The sequence below is a fragment of the Buteo buteo genome, chromosome 17 (genome assembly GCF_964188355.1).
Source record: "Buteo buteo chromosome 17, bButBut1.hap1.1, whole genome shotgun sequence".
Classification (NCBI taxonomy): domain Eukaryota; kingdom Metazoa; phylum Chordata; class Aves; order Accipitriformes; family Accipitridae; genus Buteo; species Buteo buteo.
In genome coordinates, this window is record NC_134187.1 from 28,817,228 (window position 1) to 28,842,750 (window position 25,523).

General features: G+C 62.7%; 3 protein-coding genes and 2 non-coding genes across 8 annotated transcripts; 4 read left to right on the forward strand and 1 right to left on the reverse strand.

Annotated features, from left to right (window-relative positions):
- Positions 1-27: 27 nt before the first annotated feature.
- KANSL2 (KAT8 regulatory NSL complex subunit 2) lies at positions 28-12,451 on the forward strand. 2 transcript variants are annotated; one of them, XM_075049462.1, is made up of 10 exons: positions 28-80; positions 1,122-1,380; positions 2,340-2,518; positions 3,063-3,177; positions 3,608-3,775; positions 4,960-5,122; positions 5,904-6,000; positions 8,677-8,930; positions 10,682-10,918; positions 11,835-12,451. In XM_075049462.1, exons 2-10 carry the CDS (start codon positions 1,130-1,132, stop codon positions 11,961-11,963), a joined length of 1,593 nt encoding a protein of 530 aa, XP_074905563.1. In that variant the 5' UTR covers positions 28-80; positions 1,122-1,129; the 3' UTR covers positions 11,964-12,451. The 2 variants fall into 2 exon arrangements, with proteins under 2 accessions (XP_074905563.1, XP_074905564.1); XM_075049463.1 differs by lacking the exon at positions 28-80 and adding an exon at positions 353-504.
- LOC142041281 (small nucleolar RNA SNORA2/SNORA34 family) lies at positions 6,090-6,218 on the forward strand. The gene has a single exon (XR_012653402.1). It is a non-coding gene; the product is annotated as a small nucleolar RNA SNORA2/SNORA34 family (small nucleolar RNA).
- On the forward strand, positions 11,630-11,758 carry LOC142041280 (small nucleolar RNA SNORA2/SNORA34 family). Its single transcript, XR_012653401.1, has one exon. It is a non-coding gene; the product is annotated as a small nucleolar RNA SNORA2/SNORA34 family (small nucleolar RNA).
- A 554-nt stretch (positions 12,452-13,005) lies between the features above and the next one.
- Positions 13,006-21,315, forward strand: NCKAP5L (NCK associated protein 5 like). 3 transcript variants are annotated; one of them, XM_075049465.1, is made up of 13 exons: positions 13,006-13,116; positions 16,055-16,096; positions 16,193-16,300; positions 16,732-16,800; positions 16,907-16,945; positions 17,025-17,144; positions 17,227-17,340; positions 17,838-19,579; positions 19,683-19,836; positions 19,947-20,025; positions 20,125-20,421; positions 20,612-20,751; positions 20,881-21,315. In XM_075049465.1, the coding sequence occupies exons 3-13, from the start codon at positions 16,199-16,201 to the stop codon at positions 21,115-21,117; spliced, it is 3,093 nt and encodes a 1,030-aa protein (XP_074905566.1). In that variant the 5' UTR covers positions 13,006-13,116; positions 16,055-16,096; positions 16,193-16,198; the 3' UTR covers positions 21,118-21,315. The 3 variants fall into 3 exon arrangements, with proteins under 3 accessions (XP_074905566.1, XP_074905565.1, XP_074905567.1); XM_075049464.1 differs by lacking the exon at positions 13,006-13,116 and adding an exon at positions 15,493-15,592; XM_075049466.1 differs by lacking the exon at positions 13,006-13,116 and adding an exon at positions 15,493-15,592 and having other exon boundaries at positions 20,128-20,421.
- Positions 21,316-21,405: 90 nt separating this feature from the next.
- On the reverse strand, positions 21,406-25,159 carry TMBIM6 (transmembrane BAX inhibitor motif containing 6). The gene is made up of 10 exons (XM_075049468.1): positions 25,093-25,159; positions 23,449-23,552; positions 23,254-23,362; positions 23,027-23,147; positions 22,877-22,925; positions 22,703-22,800; positions 22,509-22,588; positions 22,287-22,387; positions 22,136-22,208; positions 21,406-22,046 (listed from the first exon to the last, which is right to left on the reverse strand). The coding sequence occupies exons 2-10, from the start codon at positions 23,502-23,504 to the stop codon at positions 22,023-22,025; spliced, it is 711 nt and encodes a 236-aa protein (XP_074905569.1). The 5' UTR covers positions 23,505-23,552; positions 25,093-25,159; the 3' UTR covers positions 21,406-22,022.
- Positions 25,160-25,523: the final 364 nt, after the last annotated feature.

Here is a 25,523-nt window from a genome sequence, read left to right on the forward strand (position 1 = left end):
GTACCGCCCCCGCGGGCGGGCCAATGAGGTAGCTGGGCGGGCGGGCGGCGGGGCAGCGAGGAGGCCGGGGCGGCAGCGAGGTAAGATGGCGGCTGCGCCGCCTGCCCTCGGCGGGGTCTGCGCAGCCCGTCGCCGCGACACCTGCGCGTTGTCCCAGGGCCCCTCCACCCCGCACCGACCGGGGGGGGCCGGTATTTCATGCGCCCACCGCTCCGGGAGTGCAGCCTGGACTCCTTTCGGGAGCGCCCCTCACGCCCGCTGCCCGCGGACAAAATGGCGGCACCGGCGCAGCCGGGCGGCGCGATTGCGCATGCGTGGGACCTGGGCGCGGGGCGGGTGGCCGAGCACGTGCGTGGAGGGGGGGGGGGGGAGGAAGGGGCTGCACCGGGAGCAGGGATGGGCACCGGGAGAAGGAGCCACGGTGGGGGGGGTACGGGGAGGAGGAGATCCTGCACTGGTGCCGCACTGGGCAGGAGGGATCGTGTACTGGGCGCTGTGGAGTTGGTGAGCTGCGCGGGGGGGGGGGGGGTGTGTGTGCAGGGCTGGGGGTGAGCAATGCGTCTGTGGGAAGCGTGGCGGGGGGGGTGCGGGAAGGTTGGGAGATCGTCCCTGCTGAGGAAGAGGTTGTGGGTTGGGAGGGGGGACATGATGCTGCGAAGGGATGGGGTTTGTATTGGGCAGTATGGGGTTGGTGGGCTGTGTATGGAAGGGAGCGTTGTACCCTGGGAGGGTGTGGAGCTGTGGGATTTGTGCGCTGGGAGGAAAGGGTCCTGCACTGGGGTGATGGGGGTAGAGGGGTATCTCTGGGGCATATATCCTTCCCCTGGCCACAATGCTGCAAGGCAGCAGCGCTTGTGCCTGCACCTTGGCATGGATGTTACTGCTTGGTAGCTCAGGTGTGTGAGAGGCATTTCATTCTGTGCAGAAATGGGGTTGCTGCAAAGCTAAAAGTTTCCTCAGGCGTTGGAAGAAACTGGTTCTATAGGAGCAGCTTCATCTTTTGCCTGTTCAAGGGGGTCAAAGTGTTATTCAGATGCATTAGCAGGTGTTAGCAGATACTGCTGCTCTTTCTTTTTATCAGTAGTTTCTTTCATTCTTTTGACTGGTCTGCATCTCTCAAGGTGTTGGCATGAACAGAATTCGGATCCATGTTTTGCCATCAAGCCGAGGACGCCTCACTCCTGTGCCGCGGCCACAGGAGCCTCTGTCATGTGCCTTCACCCACCGCCAGTGCTCCCAGCCGCGGCTGGAGGGGCAGGAGTTTTGTATTAAGCATATTCTTGAAGACAGGAGTGCCCCTTTCAAGCAGTGCAGTTATGTTTCAACAAAGAATGGAAAGCGGTGTCCCAACGCTGCGCCCAAACCAGAGAAGAAGGATGGGTGAGTACCTCTGTCTCCTGGTTTGCCAGTTCTATACCATATAGAATTAAAATGGGCAGGAGAAGGTCCTTCTCCTGATTCAGCTGCTGCATTTACGTTAGCTCAGACAAGTGGCACTCTCTTTCTGAAGCGTTTTTAAGCTAGAAAAAGACTCTGTGAGTGCTGGACACTGCACGGAGTCATCTTGGTCCTGCAGGACTGTTGGGCTGCTGCCTTCTGCCATCAGAAGGTGGCTGCAGTGATCCAGGTCCTTTGTAAGAGCTGTATGTGCGCCCACGCGGTGCTGTACCTCTGCTCAGCCCAGCAAATTTAACTTGCTGCTGTCTGTACTTACGGATGATCCTCAGCACAGATATTCTGGTTGTGTATTACGTGGACTTGATGACCTGGTTGTGCTTCTTGTTCTCTGATGCATATAAAATGTCTTGACTGCTATGGATGGGAGGACCTAGAACAGTTACTGACATTCACTAAGCACGTCAGCAGAGCACAGTTTCCCTTACGGGAGCATTGACCTGCGTTTCATTCTCAGAGGTTATGGGGATGTGGACACTGGTAGTCTTCATTCTGCCCTTGGTTCCTCTGTGATAAAAAGGATCCATCTGATGTGAGCCAGCGTGCTCTGCGTGGAAACTGAGAGTCTAGTGTGGATATTTGGAAGCAGAAGAGCTCACCTCAGTGGCTTTATGTAAAAAGCTCTTTTCTCTCCCTGCTGCTGTGCCATGTGGCTGCCAACTCCAGTGCCAGAGGTGGCATTTCAGCAGTGGTGTGTGGTCTGCGAGCCACCTGGGGCTCTCTGGCATTTCCAAGCTGTACCTGCAGCCCGTGGCTCTCTCTGTGAGAGAACTGTGGAGGGGATGTGCTTTCCAGGTGCCAGGGAGCGTTTCTCACTGTATCACTTGTTTGTTTTGCTGGCTGAGGGCTTGGAGTCGTAACGAGCTTGTGGTTTATTCCTGCAGTGCGTCGTTCTGTGCGGAGCATGCCCGTAGGAACGCTCTGGCACTCCAAGCTCAGATGAAGAAGTCCAGTCCTGGGCCTGTAAGCGAGACTCTCCTTTGCCAGCTTAGCTCTTATGCCAAAACAGAGCTGGGCTCCCAGACTGCAGAGAGCAGCCGCAGCGAAGCCAGTCGGATCCTAGGTAAGAATTGAAAGCAAAAACTGGTGAGAGGGGACCTGGATTTCTCAGTTTTGTGTGGAAATGTCAAGAATCTCAGGGGTCTGTGAGTAAAAATTGTGTCCTGCAAACCCTGGCATGTCGTGCCTGCTACTGATTGTAGTCAAGTCGCGCTGCCAGACCAGAATCCTGCTGGTTTTCTTCCCTTGCACTCACAGAGTAGAAATGTCAGCTAGCTTCCCTCTTTGCTGGGTTAGTCTCTAGCGGTGCCTGTCAAACGCTGGCTCAGTGCTGAGCTTCCCGTCTTGCAGGGTCACTCATTGGGGCCAGCCGGTAGTTCATGGTTCCTGGGTAGGCAGGAGTGTCACTCCACAGGAGCTGTGTATTTTGGCCGTGCTGAGCTGGTGGGTTTCCTGTTGTTCCATGTCCCTTGCTCACACTGTGCCGGGGAGAAGTCTCTCTTGGAAAGAGGCAGAGCAAGTTCACCTCTGTGCAGCTGTGGAGCTGAACTGTCCTGTGCTAGGATGTAGGACAGTGTCCTACCACTGAGGGTGACTTGTTTTTTCAGATGAGGACAGCTGGAGCGATGGTGAGCAGGACCCTATCACAGTGGACCAGACATGGCGAGGAGACCCAGACAGTGAGGCTGACAGCATCGATAGTGACCAGGAGGATCCCTTGAAGTAAGTTGGGTGCTGGTGGCTGTTGGCTGCTTACACATGTGCAGCATGCGGAGCGTTCTGAGCTCAGTGTTGTACCAGAGGAGATGGCAGTTATGTTAAAGAAGTGATGATAATGGTGTTGCAGTTGGACTTTGTGCCTTGGTGAGTTGTTAGGCATGAATGCTCGCAAGTCTTGGACCTGATGTTTCTTCTGGGAAGTATCTGATGGTCATCCTTTTTCAGTGTGGAGTGGTCCATTCAGCAGCAGTCCCTGGGTGATCTCTTAACTTAAAAAAAACGCATAAATTTGTTGTTTCTGCTCATACCCGTTGATCTGTATAATCTAGCCCTGCTCAGCCCATGTTTCTGATAAGGTCTGTGTCATTTGGTTCAGAGAACAGCCCCGAGGGACCCTTACAAACTTCACCCTGTTTGGGTGGGTGTTTTTCAGGCATGCTGGTGTATACACAGCTGAGGAGGTGGCTTTGATCATGCGAGAGAAGCTGATTCGCCTGCAGTCTCTCTATATTGACCAGTTCAAACGGCTCCAGCACCTTCTGAAGGAGAAAAAGCGCCGATACCTGCACAGCCGTAAGGGAGAGCATGAAGCCATAGGCAAGTACTGGTACAGGTAGTCACTGATCTGTATTCCTCTGGCTGAGGGCACAGTGCTTTTCTAAAGCACATGCAGAACTCTACATTAAAAAAACCCAAAAACGTGGTTTTTGCCTTTGTAGAAGCAGATTTCAGAGCAGTGCCGTCTCAGTATGGGTGAAAATTACTGTAGGCCTGAAACTCGGTTAGAGAAGGTATTTCTGTGTCTGGCCTCATGCCCAGAGATTGGTATCGTTTGGGTTAGAAAGGTTGCCGGATTTCTTTGCTCTTCAAAGTTTGCAGTGTTGTCAGGAAATGAGACTACAAAGTTAATTCTGAGACAAAAGTTCTTTTTTTGTATGGGATTTCCTGTTTTTGGTTTTATAAACAAAAAATTTATTCATCTGTAAGGTCCTGTCTGTATCAGCAGAAGTTTGTTTCAGTAGTTACACCGGTACTGCTGTAATGACATATTCCTCCCTAGCACAGATGCAGCTTTCCTTTGCAAAAGCTCTTCTGCCTCGGTTGGAATTCTCCCTGTACAGAATATGCTCTTGGAGGCAGGAGTCTGTAGTTTAGCAGAGGCAGAACCGGGTTGTATAACTGGTTGCAAGTATTGCAGTGCAAAGAATGCTTTCTCTAGCATAGTCTTATAATAGCTCATCCTGGAAAATGGCATAATGCAGCTCGGTCCCAAGTAAAAATAACTGAAAGTTTGGTACATAACAATTTTGTAAAACTCTTTTTAGCAAACCAGTAATAGAAAAGCAGATCCCCAGCATTGCCCTGTAATTACAGCTGGGAGTGCTTACGGGAAGCTTCCAGAATGTGCACAGGGGCAAGCTGAAATTTGACAAGCTCCTATGCTGCCTGCAGAAATCACAATAGACTTTTGAGTAGCCATAGACTTATTTTAAAAGACGTTTTTAAAATATTCTGTCGGCCCAAGTGCTCCTCATGTGCACAGAGAAGTTGGGATAAATTTCGGGATGGAATCTGCTTTGTCATCTTCTTGTGTAACTCAAAGATGTGCTTCCTGTTTATACATGCAACTCTCACTGCTCGTTCGCTCTGTGCGTTGACATCTGTGCCATTAGTCAGCTGTTGGAGCTCTCGACAGCTGATTTTGGCTCTCGGTACCAAAAAAATTGGAAGGACGTGGCAGGTGGGGTGGTATTTTCTGACCCCTCCCTCACTCCCTGCAGGCAGCAGCCTTCTGACAGGCCCGGAGGGGCTGATGGCCAAGGAGCGTGAGAACCTGAAGCGCCTGAAGTGCCTGCGCCGCTACCGGCAGCGCTATGGCGTGGAGGCCCTGCTCCACCGGCAGCTGAAGGAGCGCAGGATGCTGGCGACCGATGGTGCTGCCCAGCAGGTGCGTCAGCAGCTCGGGGCCTGGGTCTGGCTTGAGTTATAGCCTTGCTTGGAAGCTGGGTTTCTCCTCTCATCCCTTCCTGGAAGTGATCTCAGGCCGGCTCTGCTCTGGCCCTGCTGGATCGCTCCTTGTAACACCCTTTCTGCAAGGACATAGAGGTCTGGTCCCAGCCAGCACCCTCAGTATCCATACGTTGGCTGAAACATTGGTGGTTCCTAGGGTCACTTTAAATGGGCATCAAAACTGCAGAAGTTCAAGCATGGGGTTGGAGAATTTTCTCTTTTGAAAGGGAGGGCTCAGTATGAGGTGGCCTGAATTTCATGACTGAAAAATGTGTGGAAAAGAACTCGTTATGGTGGTGGAACCCAGACCCCTCCTAGACCTATGGGGACCAAAAGGCAGGCGCCTTGCATCACGTGTGATCCTAAATTTGAAGCTATGTGCAGCCATTTCTTTATAGCTTAAAATTCAAAGCATTCCATTAACTGACTTCTGAAAGTTGGAAGGTAGGTCTGAGAGACCTCATTCTTTGAGACATACTTCTGAGGTGAAGTTCTTCCTATTGAAATCGAGTCGTGCCTTATTATCTCAGCTCTGTTTAATAAAAGCTTGAATGAGAAGGATGTAATGAGGAGCTAGGCTCTGCTGGAGTGGAACTGAGAGTTTGGTCTTGGCATGTTTTGAAAGCAGGATGCAAGTGTTGTATAGCTGAGGGGGTTTCTCTGGAACAGAGCCGGACGACTCTCTGGTGCAGCTCTGAGCTCTTTTCTTGGACTTGCAGGCGCACACCACCCGCTCCAGCCAGAGGTGCTTGGCCTTTGTCGACGATGTCCGATGCTCGAACCAGTCCCTCCCGATGACCAGGCACTGCCTTACGCGTATCCTTTGATCTGCCTGTGCTGCCTTGGGCTGCGCTCCTGACTGTTTGCTGGCAGTTTGAAGTGTGTCTGATCCTCCTTTTTTCTCTTTGGCCCTAAATCAAGGCCATCGGTTTGCTGTAGCCGTTGGTTTCAAGCAGGAGCCCAGAGGAAACGTCTCCCGGTCTGCTGGCGCTCCTGTCCCCGTGGAACGACCAATTCGTGTGGGAGTGACAAAAGGCTGGGCTTGCCCTCAGCTGTGCCCAGGCAGGTCCCGCTGCAGCCTTCCTGCAGTATGTTGGCTGATCCAGAGCATCCGAACGGGGTGGCCAGTTCACTTGGAAGGGACAGGGGAACCTCACGAAACCTGAGGGAGGCATGAGCTAATTTCTGGCTGTGTTGAGAGAGGGTAGAAGCAAGTCTGCTCTCTGCTTGGCTCCCGGTGCTGAGTGCCAACAGCCGACCTGAGCAGGGTCTGTGAGCTCTTGATATGAGTCCAGCTGTGAGGGATGTCTGTAGGAAGGGGTATCTGACTGCTGAAGCATGTGCTCAGTGAATTTTTTGGGGAGGATCTGAATGAGGGAGTAGTTCCTAGCCTGTTTGGGGCTGCCATGGACCAGCTCAGTCTCCTTTGATCCCTTGAAAGGTTCGCATGTGTGTGTGAACAGCCTTGAGCTGTTTGATTTCCCAAAACAGCCTTGGCTCTTTGAGAGCCAGCACTGAAATTTCCACTGGGATCCCCCCAGCTCAGGGATCACTGCCCCAACATGGGATCTGCAAGCAGAGCATTGCCCTGGGTTCATCTGCACAGCTCTTGTCTAAGCGGGATTGGGTGGATGTGTCCAGGAGCAGGTTTGGATTGTGTGGGAGCTGTGTTAGCAGCTGTTGCTGGTGTGAGTCAGGAGAAGCTCCGGTGCTGGGTCCCAGAGCAGAGCTGGCAGCCAGGGGGAGGATGAGCTCTTCATTTTGTTTTGAGCTTTTTGTTTTGTTACTGAAGTTGGCAGACTCGACTCCAGCTATGTGCAGGGAGTAGGAAGCTGCCTTTGTTTCTCTCTAGTGACCATATACTTCAAAATAAAGACAGGGTAGATACCTTTAAAATGGTTTGAGCAAGTTGCTGTTTGCAGCTGGCTCGCTTTGAGCAGGGCAGGCCGAGAAGGGAGTGGAAAAAGCGAGGTTTGATTTCCTTATGTCTGAGCTGTCAGCTGACTTTCACTGACACAAACAAGATTTTACTTTGGTTAGCCCTGCTGAGCCGATAACATCTGCAGTCTGCTCTGCTTTGTGCATTGTTGGGAGGCTCTTGGGCTTTGTTTGCTTTTCAGGAGCTGGATTGTTTGTGACAATGCATTAAAGGGGCCGAACCCAGCTGGGCTGTTGGGCTCCAGGTGGAGTGTGTGATTTTGTCATCTTGGCAATCCATGCTTTTTGGCTACCAATAAAGTCAGTGCTTGATCTGGGAGTCATTCAGAGAGATTAAAATCTGGCTTCCCCACCCTGCTGTTCATACAGAGATGCTTTCCTCACCACATCTGCCCTCGGGTGTCTGAGAGATCTGGCTCCTCTGGGCTGGGCTCTGTACCGTTGCTGCTAGCACAGATTATGGGCTCTCCACAGCCTGCTGGGAAATGGTATTGGTGCCTTCACAGCTGCCTTAGTGCAGGGAGGAGAGGAGGAAAGGGTAAATCTGAAACCTAGACAGCTTAAGAAACTGGGTTAAAATTGGCACCTTTTGCCAGTTCACGTGGGTTTGGAAGTTCGGGGGCTTTTTTCCTCTCCCTTACATGGCGTGCTGTGTGAGGAGGAAACCACGGCGTGAACTCCACAAACATGGATAATGGCTGGGCAGTTACTTGGGTGGGTTTGATATTGAGGTATCTGACATGAAAGACATGATCCACACCTGAAATCTGCTTTGGCCCCGACTCCAGATTGTCACTTGCATGGAGATTGTGCCTCACTGCTCACTTGGTGACACAATCTCCACTGTTCCTTGCAGCAGTAAGTAGAAACTTCATGACGTATCAGTAAAACGTTGTTTATGAAGACCCTCATGCAGCCTCAGCGGTGGGTCCGTCTGTAGTTTCTTTCGCAGGGCTCTTGGACGAGGATGGAATTTGGTCTGTAGCTAGTCTCTGCTGGTGGATTGCTCTGCAAGGGCGATGCAATTGGAGCAGGGTTTCTGTTTGTGATTAAAGGCAGGAAATCCCATTTACACCTCTGGCAGGAATAGGTTTTCCATTGGGAAGGAAAATGCACTGGGAAGATAGAAATACCGGAACTAAACTCCTGGCTGTGGAAAAAGCATTGTGTGTGCTCGTATCTCCGCTGCGTGTTAGATGTTAAGGCTTGTGCAGATGCCTCTTAAATGGATGTCTGCAAATAAAAGTAAGCCTGTGCATTTGTAATATCTTCCATCTGAGGATCTGCGAGTGCTTTAAAGGGATCCAACTACATCTCCCAGCCCCCACTGGGAAGCTGTTGCTGTTGTCCCTGTTTTCTGTCGTGTAAGTAACATTGGCCCACATCGCTGGGCAGTCAGGATGCAACTCTGGAGTCTGGACTCCTGACCTTGGAGAAACATGGGGTTTTTAACACTGCTGGAGGGTGGCTGGGTGTGTGGGGAGCATTTATGCCTCTAGATATGTGTCTGTAGCTTGTCTGCTGTGCGGGTTTCCCTTGACCGCATCTTCCCAGACATCTGTCAGGACGCTAATCAGACTCTGTTCAAAGCGTGTCAAGGCTCCGAGGAAGTGCCCTGCAACAAGCCAGTGCCCGTGAGCCTCTCGGAGGATCCGTGCTGCCCGCTCCATCTCCGTTTGCCTCCGCAGATGTACATACCCGAGCAGGTGCTGGCTGTCCCTGAGGAGCTGGAAGCTGCCCCCACAGATCTGTACTTGAGTGCTGCTGAGCTCCAGCCCACGGAGAGCTTGCCCCTGGAGTTCAGCGATGTAAGTTGTGCAGTGTGCTTTAGGCCGTGGTGTGCAAGGAAGGTGCCCTGCAGAAAAGCTTCCCCAAATGTTTCTGGTTTTATTATATGCCATGAAGTCACGCTGAAGTACCTGGGGAGCGGGCTGCAGTGCAGCAGACCCGCAGCTCCCCAAGTGGAGCATGGTGGATGTCATGTAAAGCACTGCCTCCCCGGCACAGATAATGTAGAATTATTTTCATTCTTGCTGGCTTGGGGAAGGAGAGTCTTTTGAAAAACACACAGGAACATGAAAGGTTTGGAAGATGTTTGTTTCTGTAGGGCTGGTTACTGCACCTTCAGAAGGGCTGTGCTCTCATTTAAATCCGTATTTAGGGGCTTTTTAAAAAGAGGATTTTTTTTTCCCCCTATTCTCTCCCATGAGGAATTCATGAGGATTTTAATCCCCAGATTATTCTGATGTCCTGCATGTATGTTAAGCCTACATGCTTAAAATCCTCTGAAATTTGTTTAATCAAAAAAATACCATGGTCATTTGGAGCTGGTCCTCTGAATGAGGTGTCACTTGCTTTAGTATTTGGGTGCCCCCAAGATTCTTGAGCGCTGCTATCGGGAGGCAAATCTCATAACCACTTTAGAGTTTGCTGATGGAGGAGGGATTGCCAGCAGCTGTGGAATCCAGGGCATGGCAGCAGCCACAGTGTTAACACAGGAGAGCAGCTGCTGCTGCTCTGGGGTCAGGCTGGGCCCAGCACCCCTGGCGTTGGGGGAACACTCTCTCTGCCTTCGGTGGGCATTGGACCAGATCCCGGCCTTCCTCTGGGACAGAGCCGGCACGCTGCTCTCTGTGAGAACAGCCTTTGTGGGAGGTGATTTTTTTTCAGGTCAGAAGTGAAAAACGTAACTGTTTCTCCCCCAGCCTGTCCTTTGAGAGGGTCCCCCACTCCACGTGGGGTTTCAGGTGCTTCAGGCAGGAACCCAGGTGCCTTGCTCCTGCCCTGTACCCCGAGCCATGCATGGATGGCAGCTGCAGACTCCCTGAGAGCCCTCTGTCCTCAGCTTGGAGGGATTTGGAGCTGTGGCAGCGTACGGCTGTGTAGGGCATCTGTGTTTTATCTCACGTCACGCTAGGCTGGTAGAGTGCCACTCATGAGTTGCAGGCATCTCGCCTTGATGTCAAACGCCCTCCAAAGCCAAAACAAATCCAGTCCTCTAACAGTAGCTTTGCAGAAATCCCAGCCTCTCACGTCAGCAGGGTTATCCACGCACGCAGCAGACGGCAGCGAGCAGGGCGGATGGAGGAGTAAGCCAGAGACTGTCCACTCCCAATGTGTTGTCAGGGCAAGCAAAGAGGGTTGTGTGAAATCCTGGGAGAGGGGTGACTGCTCCGGGTGTCCTCAGGAAGGCAGGATCGGACCCTCCTGGCTGCTGCGGGGGTGCTTCTGGGGCAACACATCACACTGGGCTCTGGACCTTGTGCCCCACACCTTGTTTTCAGAGGGAGTGCAGCACTGCCAGCCTGAATCACGCCATTTCTGGAGGAGGAGGCTCCTGTAGTTGTCTTTCTGGCTCCCGAGGCTGGAGGTCCTGGTGGCATGGTGCCTGCTGCTCTGTCTTCCTCCTGTGCCCAGAAAGCAGTGAAACAGCCTGCCCGCTCCTGCCCCTCTGCTCAAGAGGGTAGCAGAGAAGGGCTGCGAGGACTCATGCTTCTGTCTCCCACGGGGCTCCTCGGGACTCCTGCTGATGAGCCGCTCCCAATGTTTTCTCTCCTAGGACCTGGATGTGGTGGGTGATGGCATGCAGTGTCCTCCGTCCCCTCTGCTCTTTGATCCTTCTGTGGCCCTCGATCAGTCCCTTAGAGATGTTGCCGAGGCCCCCATAGACATACTGGCCCTGGAGGAGCCTTCCCACCCAGGTCTCCCTCTGCAGACGGTGCCGACGGACAGAGGGAGCTCCTCTGCTCACATCTTCTCCCCGGCCACTGAGCCTGCGGCCGAGCTGCCTGTGCAGGTACAACTGGGAGAGCACCAGGGGCTTCCAGCAGTAGCACAGCTCTTGCTCCGGCTGAACCACAGCCCTCAGGGCTCTGGCGGATGTGTCTTCCCGGGGGAGGGGAGGAGAAGTCCCTCTTTGCCCTCCAGACATGCAGCCAGGCCCTGGGTGGTTGCTCTCCCATGCAGCGGGAGTTGGGACCAGTGCTACGCCCACGGTCTGGATGATGTTAGAAGTGTTGAGGGGGTGGCAGCCAGAGCCTGTCCCCGGGGGAGTGGTGGAGGACGAGCAGTCGCCTCTTCTCCGTGGGTGGCTCGGTGCCACCCTCTTCCTGTGCGTGGGACGGGTGTCGCAGGAGCTGTCTGGGACGTGGTGGAGATGTCTCACAGGCTGGGGACTACCGGCTGTGGGAAGCCCATTTTCTCCCATCTGGGGATTTTAAGGGGAGCTGTCATATTCTGGGCAAAGGGCTTCTGCTTTTTGCTTCTTTTGAGTCTCATTTTTCACTTGCAATTTACTCCTCTTGTGTCCTGCCCGGAGCCTGTGGCTTGCTCTGGATGTGCCCGCAGGGCGTCATCTTTGGAGATGTCCTCAGATGTCCCACCCTGCATCCCCTGTCACCCCTCCAACGCTGTCCCTGCAGTCAAGGAGTCCCTGCAGTGCCTCTCCCCTGGTGGGAGCCAAGTGTTGGGGTGGGGGGACCCCAACCCTGGAGCACACACTCCCCCCCAGGCCCTGAATGAAGACCACCGGTTTGCTGTAGCTGTTGGTTTCAAGCAGGAGCCCAGAGGAAACGTCTCCCAGTCTGTTGGCGCTCCCATCCCCGTGGAACGACCAATTCGTGTGGGAGCGACAACAGCCTGGACTTGCCCTCGCCTCTGCCCGGGCACGTCCTGCTGCAGCCAGCCCACCATCCCTTTTCTGTCCCCAACAGAGTCGCCTGCCGCTGGCAGCGTGTCGGCTGGGGCCCAGGGACGACAGACGGCCGGAGGAAGCCGCCACCTCCGCCCAGACCCGTGGAGCAGCCGCCAACGGGAGCCTGGAACCGGGGTCCGTGAGCTGAGACTGGCTGCACGCGGCATCTCTACGCTCCCTTGCGAATCCTCGCTTGCGCCGAGTCACGGCGGAGCCCGTTGGTGGGACGCGTGTGGAAACCTGCAGGCGCTGGCGTCCTCACCCAGCACGGGGCTGAACCGCAGCTCCAGCTCCTCTGCAGGGGTGATTCCTGGAGCGGTGGGGGCTGAAACCCTGGAGCGGGGACCCCAGACCCTCTTTCCCCCCGCTCTGCCTGCCCTCGCAGTGGGGAGCCCTGTGGCTGCCGGGCTGGCCAGGGGAGAAGCCACAGAGGGACTCGGGGAAAGGGCAGAGCTGCTTTCCACGCTCACCGGGGTTTTGGGGTCCTTTGCTGTGGGGAATGGTCTGTGTCTCATATTGCCCCCCCCCCCCGAGAGGGGCTTCTGAGGCCAGGGGCGGGCGGTGGGCCGTGTAACGTTTTCAGTCCAGGGAGGAGGTTTCCATCCTGCTGGTAACCCCCACAGTAAATCGATGGAGGTGGGTGCTGTGTGTCCCTGTGTTGTGTGGTGAGGGGGGTAGAAGAGCTGAAGGATGGAGCAGCTGGTGCTGTCCCGGGGGGGGGGGGTTTGGGACTGCCTTGGGGTGATGACCACCCTCCCAGGGAGGGGGTGACCCCTCTGCTCCCAAACCTCAGGTCCTGCTGCCCATGGAGGCCCCCGCCTTTGGGGCTCGCTCCCTTATTTCGGTTTTTTGCACAAGACCTCGGCGACTGCAGCGGGAGGGGGGGACGACGACGACACCCACCGAGCCCGTGCGGGCCGGGCCGGTCCCGGCCCGGGGCAGCGGGCTTCAGCCCGCTCGGTGCCGTAGCCCGGTTGTGGGGCGGGGGGGGCACCGGGTCCCTGTGGGGCAGTTCCGGGGATCGCGGGGGGGAGACACCGGGTTGGGGGGTGAGGAGGGAGCCCGAGCCCGGCCCCGGGGAAGGGATGCGGCGGCAGCACCGGGACACCCGCCGCTCCGGGATCCCGCCGCCCCCGGGCGCGGATTGGCGGCGGCGGGGGCGCAGGGCGGAGCCGGCCCGGTGGAGCCATGACATCACCGCCGCTACCGCCGCCGGGCCAGCCCCGGCCCCGGCCCCGGTCCCGGTCCCGGCCATGGCCATGCCGCCCCTCGCCGCCGCCGCCTCCCCGCCGTAGTCCCCGGTGAGTCCGGCCGTGTCTGCGGCGGGAGGGCGGGCGGGGAGCGACGGTGTGGGGGTCCCCGGGGAAGTCGGGCCGCAGCTCGGGGAGGGGGGGGGCACCGGTAGCCGTGCGGTGCGGAGCGGGGGGGTCCCCGCTGCCGCCGTGCAGCGGAACGTGCCGCGGGGGGCACGGGGGAAGCGGCATGGGGCGACCCGGCCGGTGCCGTCCCCCCCCCCCGTAAGTCCCCGGTGCATCCCGGCTGGCCCCGGTGCCCCCCCGGTGCATCCTGGCTGTCCCCGGGCTGTTGTCCCCAGAACATCCCCATGTGCCCCCAGCTCATCCCGCCTGTCCCCGGGCCGTCCCTGCTGTCCCCGGTGTGTCCCCACCGTCCCCTGGTACATCCAGGCTCTCTCCCCACTGTGTCCTGGTGTGTCCCCAGTGTCCCCAGTGCATCCTGGCTGTCCCTGGTGTGTCCCCCGCCGTCCTCCATCCCACCCCCTGGTCCCCACTGTCCCTCGAACATCCCAGCTGTCCCCTGCGTGTCTTTGCTCTCCCCACTGCATCCTGACTGTCCCCAGTGTCCCCACTGCATCCTGGCTGTCCCTGGCATGTCCCCAGTGTCCCCACTGCATCCTGGCTGTCCCTGGTACGTGTCCCCGGTGAGTCCCAGCTGTCCTCGATGTGTCCCTGCTACCCCAAGGCTGTTTCTCCAGCACATCCCCAGTGTAGCCCAGCTGTCCCCAGGCTGTCCTTGCTGTCCCCGGTGCATCTGGGCTGTCCCCGCCGTCCCCAGTGCGTCCTGGCTGCCCCAGGAACAGCCAGCCCCTGCAGCCCAGCAGACTTGGGGACACTCAGGGGCTGTCACCCCATGTCCCCAGACTTGGGGGTAGGACCCTGACGTGGGGCAGGCCAAGGCCAGCCCGTCGCGGCCACGCTGCGGGACCGTGGCCCGGGTGCAGGGGACCGTTCCCTGCCGCGCTGGCACGTCCACGGCCGCGTGGTTTGGGCACGTGCCGTGTCCCCACGCTGCCTGGGGCAGCGGGTGCAAGTGGCTTGGGAGGACCAGGGAGGGGGGCCATGGGCTCCGGGTGCCCGTGGCTCTGCTGGAGCTGTGTCCCCCTCCCCACAGGGACCCTCATGCTGCCCCTGCGGGGCCCCATGCTGGAGGAGGGGATGGCCACGCCGTCCATCTGTCGGGGCCCCCCCGGCTGTCCCCCGCCGGCAGGACCTGGGGGGGGGGGAGCTGTGGGCTTCTCTTCCCCTCCAGACAGAGCCTCACTTCCCCCCGTGACGCAGCCGGAGCCGCCGGCCCCGGGGCCGTTTCCTGCGCCGGGGGCAGCACGAGGGGGGCCCACGCACCCACGGGTACCACGGGCCACCCCGGGGACCTGCTTGGGTTTGCTGCCGGCCCCGTGGGCTGCGGGGGGGGACAGGGACAACACGGGGAGGTCCGGCCGCATGTGCCGGCAAGGGTGCACGGTGGTGCTGTGCGCAGGGCCGGCGGGGTCTCGGGGTGCGTGGCCAAGGTCACGCAGCCCGTCGGGTTGGGGACGGCTGGCTGGGGGCTTTGGTGGGGACGTGAGGAGCATCCCACAGCCCCTCTCTGTGCCCAAACAGGGCTGTAAATACTGGCGCTCCGGTTATTTTTGCCGCTCTCATTGCATTGGGTGGGAGATGGTGGCAGAGTTTGCTCCGGGGCCGTCCGGTGGCCCCCAGCGCTCCCACCCACGGTGCAGCGGTGCAGGGTCCCCGGTGGGGGACAGGGCTGTCGTTGACCGCTGCACGCACCCCCGACCTCGCCTGCTTCCAGCGGCCTCCCTCCTGGCCTCGCTGCCTCCGTCACCCCCAGACCCTCCCGTTATCCCCTCTGGTCCCCCCCCCGCTCCGTGCTGCCAAACCCTCCTGCCGGGGTGCCGGGCATTGTCACCGTGGGGGTCCGGTTGAGCCGGGACCGCGTTGGCCCCACGTGAACCCCAACCCTTGCCCAGCTCGTGGGGTGCAGGGTGATGGCCACGGCCTGGGGCCACGGCACGGCTCCGTGCCTGGAACCCCCGGTGGTCTCCCCAGAGGGTGCCCAGGCTTCTGGCGGGGGGGGGGTCCCTCTCCAAAGGTTGCTGGGTGCCCCAAGGGGGTCCCTCTCCGTGGGGTCCCCTGTACCCCCGGGGGCTGCCCGGTGCCACATGGGGCTGCCCGGTGCTCCCTCTCCCGGGATGCCCGGTATCCCGGTGCCCCGGTTTTCCCCCCCCCCCCCTCGCCGTGCCGGCTCTCCGGTACTCCCTACCCGGGGCTGGCGCTGGCGGAGCCGCGCACCGGGGGCGGCGGCGGCCCCGGCTCCTCCCCGGCCGCGGCGGGAAGGCGGAGCCGGGCCGCCGCCGCCTCCCAACAATAGCGCGGCCGGGCCGGGCCGGGATGAAGCCACCGTCGCCGCCGGAACCGGCCCCGGGACCGCGTTGAACGGGGACGGGAGGCGGCAGCGCCGCCGCCGGGAATCCCGGGAGTGAGTGAGCGGCGGGGGCGGGATCGCGGCGGAGGACGGAGAAGGGGGGGGGGGGGGTCCGGGTCCGGGCCCGGTGCTCGGGGTCGGCCCCTGTTCCGGTGTGCAGGGGGTGAGCGGTGCGGGGAGGCACCGGTACCGGGGGACGACGCCCTGTGCGGCACCGGAGGGGGCCCGTTCTGCACCCCCGGGGGTCCTGTGTACCGGGTGCTGCGTATTCTCGTGCCCCGGGGCCGGTGCCAGCTCCCGGGGGTGCTGTACATCCTGGTGCCCCGGGGGTGGTCCCAGTCCCGGTCCCGGGGGTGCTGTGTATTCCGGTGGTCTGGGACCGGCACGGGTCGCAGGGTCCGTGCGCGCCCCGGGAAGGGGCAAGGGTGGGTGGGCTGCAGGAGGGGTCCCTGCGGCTCTGGGTGCCCGTGCCAGTGGGTTCGGGGTTCCCCTCCTCAGCCCCGTTCTCCCTTGCAGGTGACGCTACAGAGGGACGGGGCTGGGGACATCCCGAGCGAGGTAAGGGGGGTCCGGGCTGCCTAGGGCCTGGCAGTGCCAGGGGGACATCGGCTAGGGGTCAGCGGGGACCCCGGCTTGACGCCTGTCCCCCCGCAGCCAGCGATGTCGGAGAGCGTGGCCGAGGTGCCAGGAGACGGGAGCCCCACGGTGCTTGGCGAGACGGACACCAGCCATGAGCTGCTGCAGCGGCTGCGGGAACTGGAGGTACGGTGGGGGCTGGGAGATGGGGCAACCAAGAGCCGGGACCACCGGGCAGCTGTGGCTGGTGCCGCTGGGCAGCCAGTGGCCACCAGACACTAGGGCCACCAGGGCATCCGTGGCCATCGCCTTCGGGCAGCTGTGGTTGGTGCCACGGGGCAACCGTGGCCACCGCCACCGTGCGGCCGTGGCCACTGCCGCTGTGCAGTTGGTGCTTTGAGGTAGCCGTGGCCCGTGCCACGGAGCCGGCAGCCCAGATACCACGGTGGGGGGGGCGGCAGCACTTTCCTGCCGTCCGTGGCCCTTGTGTGCCACAGCTCCTGGGGCAGCCCTGTCTCTCCATGTGCGGCCCTGGGTCCCACCGGGCAGAGGAGGGGTCCCCTTGGTGCCCTGGGCACCCCACCATGTCCCCTGAGCCGTCCCCGCTCTGTCCCCAGGCGGAGAACTCGGCCCTGGCCCAGGCCAACGAGAACCAGCGGGAGACGTACGAGCGCTGCCTGGACGAGGTACTGGGCGGGGGGAGCACATGGGACACGTGTGCACACGCGTGTGCCGGGGTACGGGGCTGCGTGTGCCCTCGCACCCCACCCAGGCCCCCCCTCTGCTCCGCAGGTCGCCAACCACGTGGTGCAGGCGCTGCTCAACCAGAAGGTGGGTGTCAGGGGGGCTGTGGGGGGCAGTGGGGGGCTGGGGAGGTCCTGGCTGATGCCCCCCCTCCTGCCCCGGCCAGGACCTGCGCGAGGAGTGCATCAAGCTGAAGAAACGGGTCTTCGACCTGGAGCGCCAGAACCAGGCGCTGAGCGACCTCTTCCAGCAGAAGCTGCAGCTCTCGGCTGGATCCTTGCCCCAGGTGCGGCTGCGTCGGTGCTGGGGTGGGGGTCGCAGGGCAGAGCCCCCTCAAAAGCTTAACCTGGCGTCTTCCTCCTCTCCAGCTGCCGCTGCACCCGGTGCCGGTGCCCCTGGATGCCCCAGCCAGCCCCCAGCCAGGCATTGCAGAGCAGCCGCCCCCCCCGCTGCCCCCCAGCCGCTGCATCCCCCTGCCAGAGGTGAGTACCAGCATCTCCAAACCCCACTGCCCCCCTCTCCAGGCTGTGGCATTCCCCCTCCCCAAGCTCATGCTATTGCCTTTTCCAACCCTTTGGTGTCCCCAAGCCCGTGGTACCCCGCTTTCCAGGCCCCTGGTGTCCTCTCCTCTATCCCCCTCCCTGGGTCCGTGGTGTCCCCATCCCTGAGCCCGTGATATTGCCCTTTCCAAGCCTGTCTGCCCACGGTGTCCCTCTCCCTGAGCCTGTGGTGTCCACCTCTCCGGGTCCATGGCATCCCCCTTTCTGAGCTCCTCTGCCTGTGATGCCCCCAGCTCCAAATCCCTTTGCCCCCAGCGTCCCCGACCCCAACCCCGTTACATCCCCATCCCAAATCCCATTGCATCCCTCTCCCACTCCGCCCGTGGTGTCCCCAGCGCGTCCCCTTCTCCCAGCCCCACCACGGTGCTGTGGGGATCAGCACCGGGTGCCTGTGGGGTGACGGTGCACGGACCCCGCAGGTGACCCCGTCGGTGCCGTCGGGTAGCCCCGGGCTCAGCCCCGGCGCTGCCCCCCTGGATGCCCTCTCCCCCTTCTTCAAGAAGAAAGCCCAAATCCTGGAGGTGCTGCGCAAGCTGGAGGAGACGGACCCGCTGCTGGGGCCCCCCCTGGCCTCCCCCGGCTCCCCGGAGCCCTGCGCCGCCCCGGGCTGGCCCCCCTGCCCGCTGCGGGGGCCGAGGGCTGCCGGGGGATGGCGGGGGGCTGAGGGCAGCCCCTGCTCCTCGCCCGAGGAGGCTGCACCGCCGCGGGGGGCCCTGCTCAGCGCCTTGGCCGAGCGGCTGCTGCGGGGCGAGGGGGGCTGCTGCCGGCGCAACGGCGAAGCCCCCGGGGGACCCCCCCGGCAGCGGTGCGGTGAGCACCCCGCTTTCCTGGGGCTCTACGCCCCAGGCGAGGAGAGCCCCGAGGGGGGCTTCGCCCTGCTCTCGCCTGGGGGGGGTCCCAACCCTCTGCCCTCCCCCCCCAAGGTGCTCAAGCTTCCTGCCCCCCCCGGGGCTCTGCGCCTCAGCCCCCAGCTCGCCCGCGCCTCCAAGATCCCCTGCCGCGGCGGCAACCCCGAAGCCTCACCGGCATTCAGCCGCCGTGCCTCCCCCGACGCCCCCCCAGAGCCCGGCTCCCCCGAGCCCCCCGCTTTCCCCCCACCCCGTGCCTATGAGGCAGCTGAGCAGCCCCCTGGGCCACCAGGACCCCCCGCCAGCGGGGAACGGGTGGCTGCCTCCCCCCCCAGCACCCGCCGTGGCACGGGGGGCTCGGCCCCCTCCCGCCGCCCCGGCAAGAAGCCCCCGGAGCCGGGCTACTTGCCCTTCAAGGAGCGTTTGGCCGCCCTGGGCAAGCTGCGGGGGGCTGAGGGCCGCGAGCCCCCTGGCCCAGGGCGGCCTGAGCGGGGCCATGGGGCTGAGCCGCGACCCCCTCCCCGGGGGAGTTTGGGGGGCAGCCTGAAGCACCCCGAGCCGGCGCATGGCGGGGAGCCCCTGGCCCGGTGCTACTCCTCTGGCTCCATGGGCGAGCCCGGCAAGGCGGGGGGCAAGGGGCGACCCGCCGGTGGCAGGACCCCACCGCGGGCCCCCCCGGCCCCCCCCGCCAAAGCTGCCCGCAGCCCCCACGGCAGCCCCACCAAGCTGCCCACCAAGGCAGGCGCCGGCAAAACCGGGACGCCACGGGGCGAGGAGCCGGCGGGAGCCAAGGCGGCAGGGGTCCCCCACAAAACGCCACCGGCCCCCGAGCCCCCCGGCACGGGGCCGCCGCCGGGTGCCGCCGGGCACTCGGCCATCGAGGAGAAGGTGATGAAGGGCATCGAGGAGAACGTGCTGCGGCTGCAGGGGCAGGAGCGGGCACCGGCGGGAGAAGCCAAGGGGAAGGCTGCCGGCGGTTTGGCCAGCTGGTTTGGGTTGCGCCGTAGCAAGTTGCCGGCTCTGAGCCGTCGCGGCGATGGCAGCCGCGGCCGGGAGTGGGCCGGGACGCCGGCTCCCCTCCGCCGGGAGGTCAAGTTGGCCGCCCGCAAGCTGGAAGCCGAAAGCCTCAACATCTCGAAGCTGATGGAGAAGGCGGAGGATCTGCGCAAGGCGCTGCGGGAGGAGCACGCCTTCTTGCAGGGGCTGGCGCTGGAGAAGGGGCGACCGCGCGGGCCCCCCCGAGGTCCCGGCCATCTCCCGGTGATGTACCAGGAGGTGACGGCCGAAACCTTCATGCAGCAGCTGCTCGACAGGTCAGTGGTGGTCCAGGGACCCTTGGGGATGGGTGGGGGAATGAGGGTGGTGGGTGCATCCCCCCCCCCCCCATGACTGCCCTGATGCGGCGTTGTCCCCCAGGGTGGACGGGAAGGACGTGCCCTACGAGAGCCGCCTGGAGCGCAAGCGGGAGCTCTGCGACCTCCGCCGGGTCCCCCCCGACACCAAAGACCCCCGGCTCTGCCGCCTGCCCCGCAATGGCATCGTGGGACATCTGCAAGAGCCCCCTGACAAGGTAAAGACAAACCCCCCCCCCCCCCCCCCATCACGACCGGCAGCTGCGTACCCCCTCTTTTGGGGGGGACCCCCCGCAGATGCTCACCCTCTGCATCCCCCCTCCCCCAGGTGCCAGACGTGGGACTCCGGGATGAATTGCCGTCGGATGAGAGTTTGTCCGAGTCGGGGACGTCGCAGCACTTTGCCAGTAAGGGGGTGCTGGGGGGGGGGACACACATGGCAGGGACGGGGGGCACCGGGGTGGACCCCCCCCCCGCCCCAGCACTGATGCCGCCCCTTGCGCCAGCAGCCTGCGGGTCACTGACGCGGACACTGGACAGCGGGATTGGGACCTTCCCGCCCCCTGACTACGGGGGGGTCCCCGCCAAGAGCACCCCCAAACCACGAGGCCGCCCCGAGCCGCTGCCCAGCGCTGTGCCGGCGCGGCCGCCCGCCATCACCAAAGTGCCGCGCAAGGCCCGGACGCTGGAGCGGGAAGTGCCCAGCGCGGAGGAGCTGCTGGTGGCCGGCAAACACCGGAGCGCCCCGGCGTGCCGCCCCCCAGCCCCCCCCGGCCCGCAAGGCCACCGCGCCGGTCCCCAAGGTCAGTGTCCCACCGCGCTACGTGCTGGGGGTGTGCAAGACCCCCACCGATGGTGCCGGGTGTGCACCCATGCTCACGCAAGGGTGCAACGGGGGCTTGGCACCCCGGCAGGGAGGTGGGGGGGTTGCCGGGGGGGACCCTGTAGGTCAGCACTGACACCCCCCCCCCCCCCTTGCCGTTTTCCCTGCAGATGCTGGTGACGATGCCGGGAAGCCGCGGCGCGTCCAGCAGAGCAAGAACTGGACCTTCCCCAACGCCAAAGCCTGCGGCACCGCCGACCCCTTCCTCTGCCCCCCTGGGGGGCTGGAGGGGCTGCACCGTCCCGCACTGGTAAGGGGGGGGCCACAGAGGAGGTGGGCTGTGGGACCACCTCACCAGCCCTGGGGTGTAATTAGCACTGGCAGGGAGTGGGGGGGGGGGAGCACAGGGAGCACCCCTCACCATGCTGTCCCTCCCCAGGCCCCCGTCTGCAGCCCAGCAGGGTGTCGAGGGGCGTCCCCGGAGGCCCCCCCGCCGCTGCCCCCAGCCCTGAGCGCCAGCAGCAGCCGGACGCCCAGTGCCTCGGACGTGGGGGACGAGGGCAGCACGGAGGCCCAGTCACGGGATGGGGGGCACGGCCCCCCCGGGCTGGAGCACTCCGAGTCGCTCAGTGACTCGCTGTATGACAGCCTCTCCTCCTGCGGCAGCCAGGGTTGAGACCCCCCCTCCACTGGCCGCACTCGCACGTCTTCCGCCCCCCCTTGCCCCCCGTTCCCAGTCTGGGGTGCTGTCTAGGGTGTGGGGGGTCCCCACTGTCCTGTTTCCCCCCCCATGCCCGGCTCTCTCCGATGGTGCTATCGCAGTGTACAGCCCCCACTGCCGGGTTTTTAATTCAATAAAGCCGCCCTCCCCCGGTTTATTTATATATGTTATTTTGGAGCCGCTGTCGTCTCTGCATTGGCCACATCCTGCCCGCGGGAGGGAGGGAGGGAGGGGGCTGAGAGGTTCAAGTCTTGAGCGTTTTATTGAATCGTCCCGGTGTACAAAGAGAGGCGACGGCGGGATTGGGAGAGCTCGGAATCAAAATACGTCGTCCCCGCGGCCCCACCGGACGGCTCGCCCAGCGGATCGTTTTCTTTTCCGTTGTATTTCTTGGCACTGGTGCTAAAGGAGAGGCTCCTCCATTGAGTTTGGCTTCAGAGGGTCCTGCCACCCCACACCGGGCTGGCATAGGGGGGGCCCACAGCTGCCCGGGTGGGGGGATAATGCCCCAGCTGTCAGTACAAGGGCACGGTGGGGATGTGTTGCCCATGGGGCCGGGGAGAAACCTCTACAGAAAGCTCACGTGTCGGCGATAACGCCGAGGGATGTGGGCTCTGGGGGGGGGGAAGCTGGGCTGGGGAGGGGTTGGAGGGGGGAGCCGAACTCCAGCAGGATCCGCAAATTGGCCAGTTTCTAATCAAAGAAAAGCTAAACAAGAGAAAAACCCACAAGGTGCGAAAGCTTCTGCGCTGCTTTTCATCGGCAGCAAAGCGCAACCCCTTTAATGAATCAGAGAAGGGACAGGTCAGGGTGGGGACAGGGACCGGACGGGGACAGCTCCACCTCGACCTGGAGCTGCTTCACTTCTTCTCCTTCTTCTTCTTCTGCAAGAGGAGAGGTGGCCGGTCACTGCCAGGTCTGTGGCTCCTGTCCCACCTGCCCCCCAAGCCACACCCCGGGGACCATCACCCACCTCAGTCATGCCCAGGATCATCAGGAGCTCCCGGAAGATGTCGACGAAATCGAGGAAGAGATCGACGCAGTGCCTGCAGGGAGGGAGGAATGCGTTCAGGGGGGCCCATCCTGTCCCGTTCCCTGACCCCCCCTCCGTCCCCAGCACCCACCAGATGTAATCCTTGTCCCCGCTCTCCGCCTTCTCAATGATGAGCTGTGTGTCGAAGAGCACGAAGCCACACATGACCATCAGCCCCAGGTAGAGATTGGCCTGCGGGAGGGAGAGGGGGTGTTAGATGATGGACAGTCCCGTGTTGGCATCACTGGTGCGGGCTGATGTCCGTCCGTCTGTCCGTCCTCTGTGGGGTCCTGGCAGACGGGAGGGGACTCACTGTGAAGAGCCAAGTGGATCCCACGAAGGCATTAACCACGGAGGAAAGAAGCATCAGGGTGAGGCCAGAGAGCAGGAAACCTGTGAGGAGAGGGCAGGGAGTGAGGCCTGGCCCTGGCCCACCCGTGGGGTGCCCCCCACCCAGTGCGGGGAGCCCCCAGCTCCCGTGGGTGTCCCCCCTCCGGCCCCTCTCACCTCCCAGGTAGAGGAAGCTGCGGCGCCGGGCATACAGGGCACTCAGCGAGAAGCAGGCGAAGATGGTGGCGGTGCCCAGGAAGGCGGTGGGGATGATGCTAGGAGAGAGGAGAGAGGGTGAACGGGGCCTGGGGGGTGGCAGGGGGCAGCTGGGGGGGGGGGTCACGCTCCTACCTGGGGTTGATGGAGATGCACATCTGCAGGAGGGGCCCCAGGTTGATGCCTAAAAGGACAGAGCAGGGTGTCACCGGAGCCATTTTGGAGCTGGTCAGGGCCCTCGTCTCCCCTCCCCAGGACTTGGGAGGGTCCCTGGTGCCCACCTACCCGTCAGGAAGGCGAAGCCGGCCAGCATTCCCAGCCTCTTCTGCTCCGTCTCCCGGCTGTGCGGGGTGGCTGTCAGCCAGATCATCAGCCCCAGGGCACCCAAGCCGGTCAGGAGGCTGAACTGTGGGGCGAGAGGCAAGTGGGGGCCCGGCATCGCCTTGCCGGGGCGGTGCGGGTGGGGGGGTGCAAGCACGGGGGCCACCCGCGACACCCTAAAGGCCCCTCACCTGGAAGAGGTGGGTCACCACGTTGATGTAGGCCCCTGCAGCCGCCACGAACATGCAGAGGGCGAAGCTGGCATAGACCCTCTTCAGGTGCTCCTGGGTGGAGGCCGAGCTGCGGGCGAGGGGGCAGCAATGAGGCCGGCACAGCCCGCTGTGAGCCCCCCCGCTTCAGCCCAGCCTGCCTGAGGCATTACTCACATGTGGGAGAACTTGAAGAGGGCGTCAAAGTTGATGTTTCGGTCGAAGACGTTCATGGTGCCGGCTTGGGAGTGGGCCCACCGGCCGCTTTGCAGGGGTGCAAGCTGCAAGAGGGGAGGTGGGTCAGGGGGATGCTGGAGCCCTCCTGTGCTCCCAAAGCTCCTGCCACACGGCAAAGGAGCTCAGCGGGAGCCGAGGACCTGCCTGTCCCGTGCGGAGCGAGCGGCAGGAGCTGCGAGCTGCTCGGGATCTGCTGCGCTCTGCGCCGGCCAGGTGCTGGAGCCCTCCTTGCTCAGCTGGTGCAAGCGTTGCGGGCTGTTGCGAGACCAGGGCTGTCCCCGGGGAGGCCCCGAACCCACGGGAGTGCTGCCGGCAGCTGGAAAGCGTCTTTGTGCCAGGCTACTATTAGCGCCCGTAATGACATCCCCAGAGGAAGCTCTGTCAGTACGAGGCTCCCTGCAGGGCCTCCTCCTTCTCCTCACCCCTTCCTGCTTTGGCCCCTCCACCACTTTCTGGTCCGGCCGGTTCGGCTGGTACCATTTACCCTGGCACCTGCGGGAGTCCAACCAGCCCAGCAAGTGGCACAAGCTGCCTGTCCCCAAAGGGGCGGAGGGGAATGAACAGGCTGGGGCAGGCAGGACCCAAGGGGGCACAGGCTGTGGGGCTGTCAACCGGCCACGCCAGTGGAGGGAAGAGCTTGGGGTCCCCTCCTGCCACACCAGCAGAGACCCTTGTGCCTGCTCTCCTTGTCCAGGGCTGCACTGGTTTCATCCCAGCACTGGGATAGCAAGAGCTCAGATGTCACTGGGCTGGTGCCACCATGCTGATGGGGACCTCCTGGCTCGGCCTCACAGCTCATGATGAGGCAGAAGCAGAGGTTGCTGCCCCATGGCCTCAACGGGGGTTGCACAACGCAATGGGGAAGCTGTCTCTGCCTGGGGTGTTGTGGCCACGGAGGTGTGTGACAGCCTCCTCCCGGGGTGGCAGGCAGCTGTGACAACGAGTTTCGTCAGGCAGGGCCTGTCCTCCCTGCGGAGACGGCAGCTCGCTCCCAGCTCCCGGGACGGCAGAACAACCCAGGCCTCCCGCACCGGGGCCCGGGAGCTGGGAGAGCAGTCCTTCACCTGGCACAAGGAAGTGAAACGGGGGCCAGAAGCCTTTCGGTTTTGCTGGTGACGTCCCCGGTCGGTGGCCCGTGGGTGGCTGCCGGGCTCTGCCGTCAATGGGTAACCGGGCCCGTGGCTGTCAGGCGACCTTTACCCACGGGCGCCCGCACCCAGCCCTGGCGCTGCCCTGGGGCCTGCTGGCAACCTCCCGCTTCCCCTGCGGGTGCTTCCCTGAATTCCCCCCCTCCCCCACTAGAACTAGACAAGGACCCCACGGGGGACCGGACCCGCGTGCACCCCCGCCCCCGGCAGTGAGGCCTGTGGAAGAGCCGGGGCGGGGAGGGGGGGGGGGGCGGGCAGAAGCTGCCCAGACCGGGCCGGGCCCCCCCGGGGGTGAGGCCTGATGGGACGGTGGGGGGGTGGGGGCTGCCCGGGGTCCGCAGCCACCGTAAGGGCCCCGGGGGGCGGCGGGGACCCCCGAGGTCCGGCCGGGCCCCCCCCCCGCCCCAGCCGCCGCCGCGGTCCCCTCAGCCCTCACCTGCGCGGCGCTCCGCCGTCCGTGCCAGGCCTCGAACGGTCCCCACTCCGCCACGCCCCCCGACCCCCATTGGCCGACGCGCGACCGAGGCCCGCCCTCCGCTTCGCTTTATTGGCCCGCCGCCACCACCCGGGGCGGGCGCCGCCGCCGCTCATTGGCGGCCGGCCGCGCCCGAACGCCACCGTTGGCCAGGCTCTTCCCTCCCCCGCACAGAAGCGCGACGCTCATTGGTCGCCATGGCAGGGCTCGGGCCAATCGAGATCTCCCTGCCCTTGGGCGCCCCCCCGGTGGTACCGTCGCCCCTCCGCCCTTGGGCGCCCCCTGGCGGTTCCGCCGCGGAGCAGCGGGCGGCACGGCCGGGGCGGGGCACGGCCGGGGCGGGGCGGGGCGAGGCGGGGCGGGGCGGGGCGGGGCGGGGCGGGACGGGCCCG

Bases quoted from the DNA above. Each gene is read 5' to 3' on its own strand.
- KANSL2 (XM_075049462.1), top strand. From the start codon at position 1,130: ATGAACAGAATTCGGATCCATGTTTTGCCATCAAGCCGAGGACGCCTC. The intron at 2,519-3,062 runs GTAAGAATTGAA...TTGTTTTTTCAG, and splicing joins CGAAGCCAGTCGGATCCTAG to ATGAGGACAGCTGGAGCGAT. The intron at 8,931-10,681 runs GTAAGTTGTGCA...TTTCTCTCCTAG, and splicing joins TGCCCCTGGAGTTCAGCGAT to GACCTGGATGTGGTGGGTGA.
- NCKAP5L (XM_075049465.1), top strand. From the start codon at position 16,199: ATGTCGGAGAGCGTGGCCGAGGTGCCAGGAGACGGGAGCCCCACGGTG. The intron at 17,145-17,226 runs GTGCGGCTGCGT...CCTCCTCTCCAG, and splicing joins CGGCTGGATCCTTGCCCCAG to CTGCCGCTGCACCCGGTGCC. The intron at 19,837-19,946 runs GTAAAGACAAAC...CCCCTCCCCCAG, and splicing joins TGCAAGAGCCCCCTGACAAG to GTGCCAGACGTGGGACTCCG.
- TMBIM6 (XM_075049468.1), bottom strand. From the start codon at position 23,504: ATGAACGTCTTCGACCGAAACATCAACTTTGACGCCCTCTTCAAGTTC. The intron at 23,363-23,448 runs GTGAGTAATGCC...CCTCGCCCGCAG, and splicing joins CTCTTCAAGTTCTCCCACAT to CTCGGCCTCCACCCAGGAGC. The intron at 22,926-23,026 runs GTAGGTGGGCAC...CTGTCCTTTTAG, and splicing joins CGGCTTCGCCTTCCTGACGG to GCATCAACCTGGGGCCCCTC.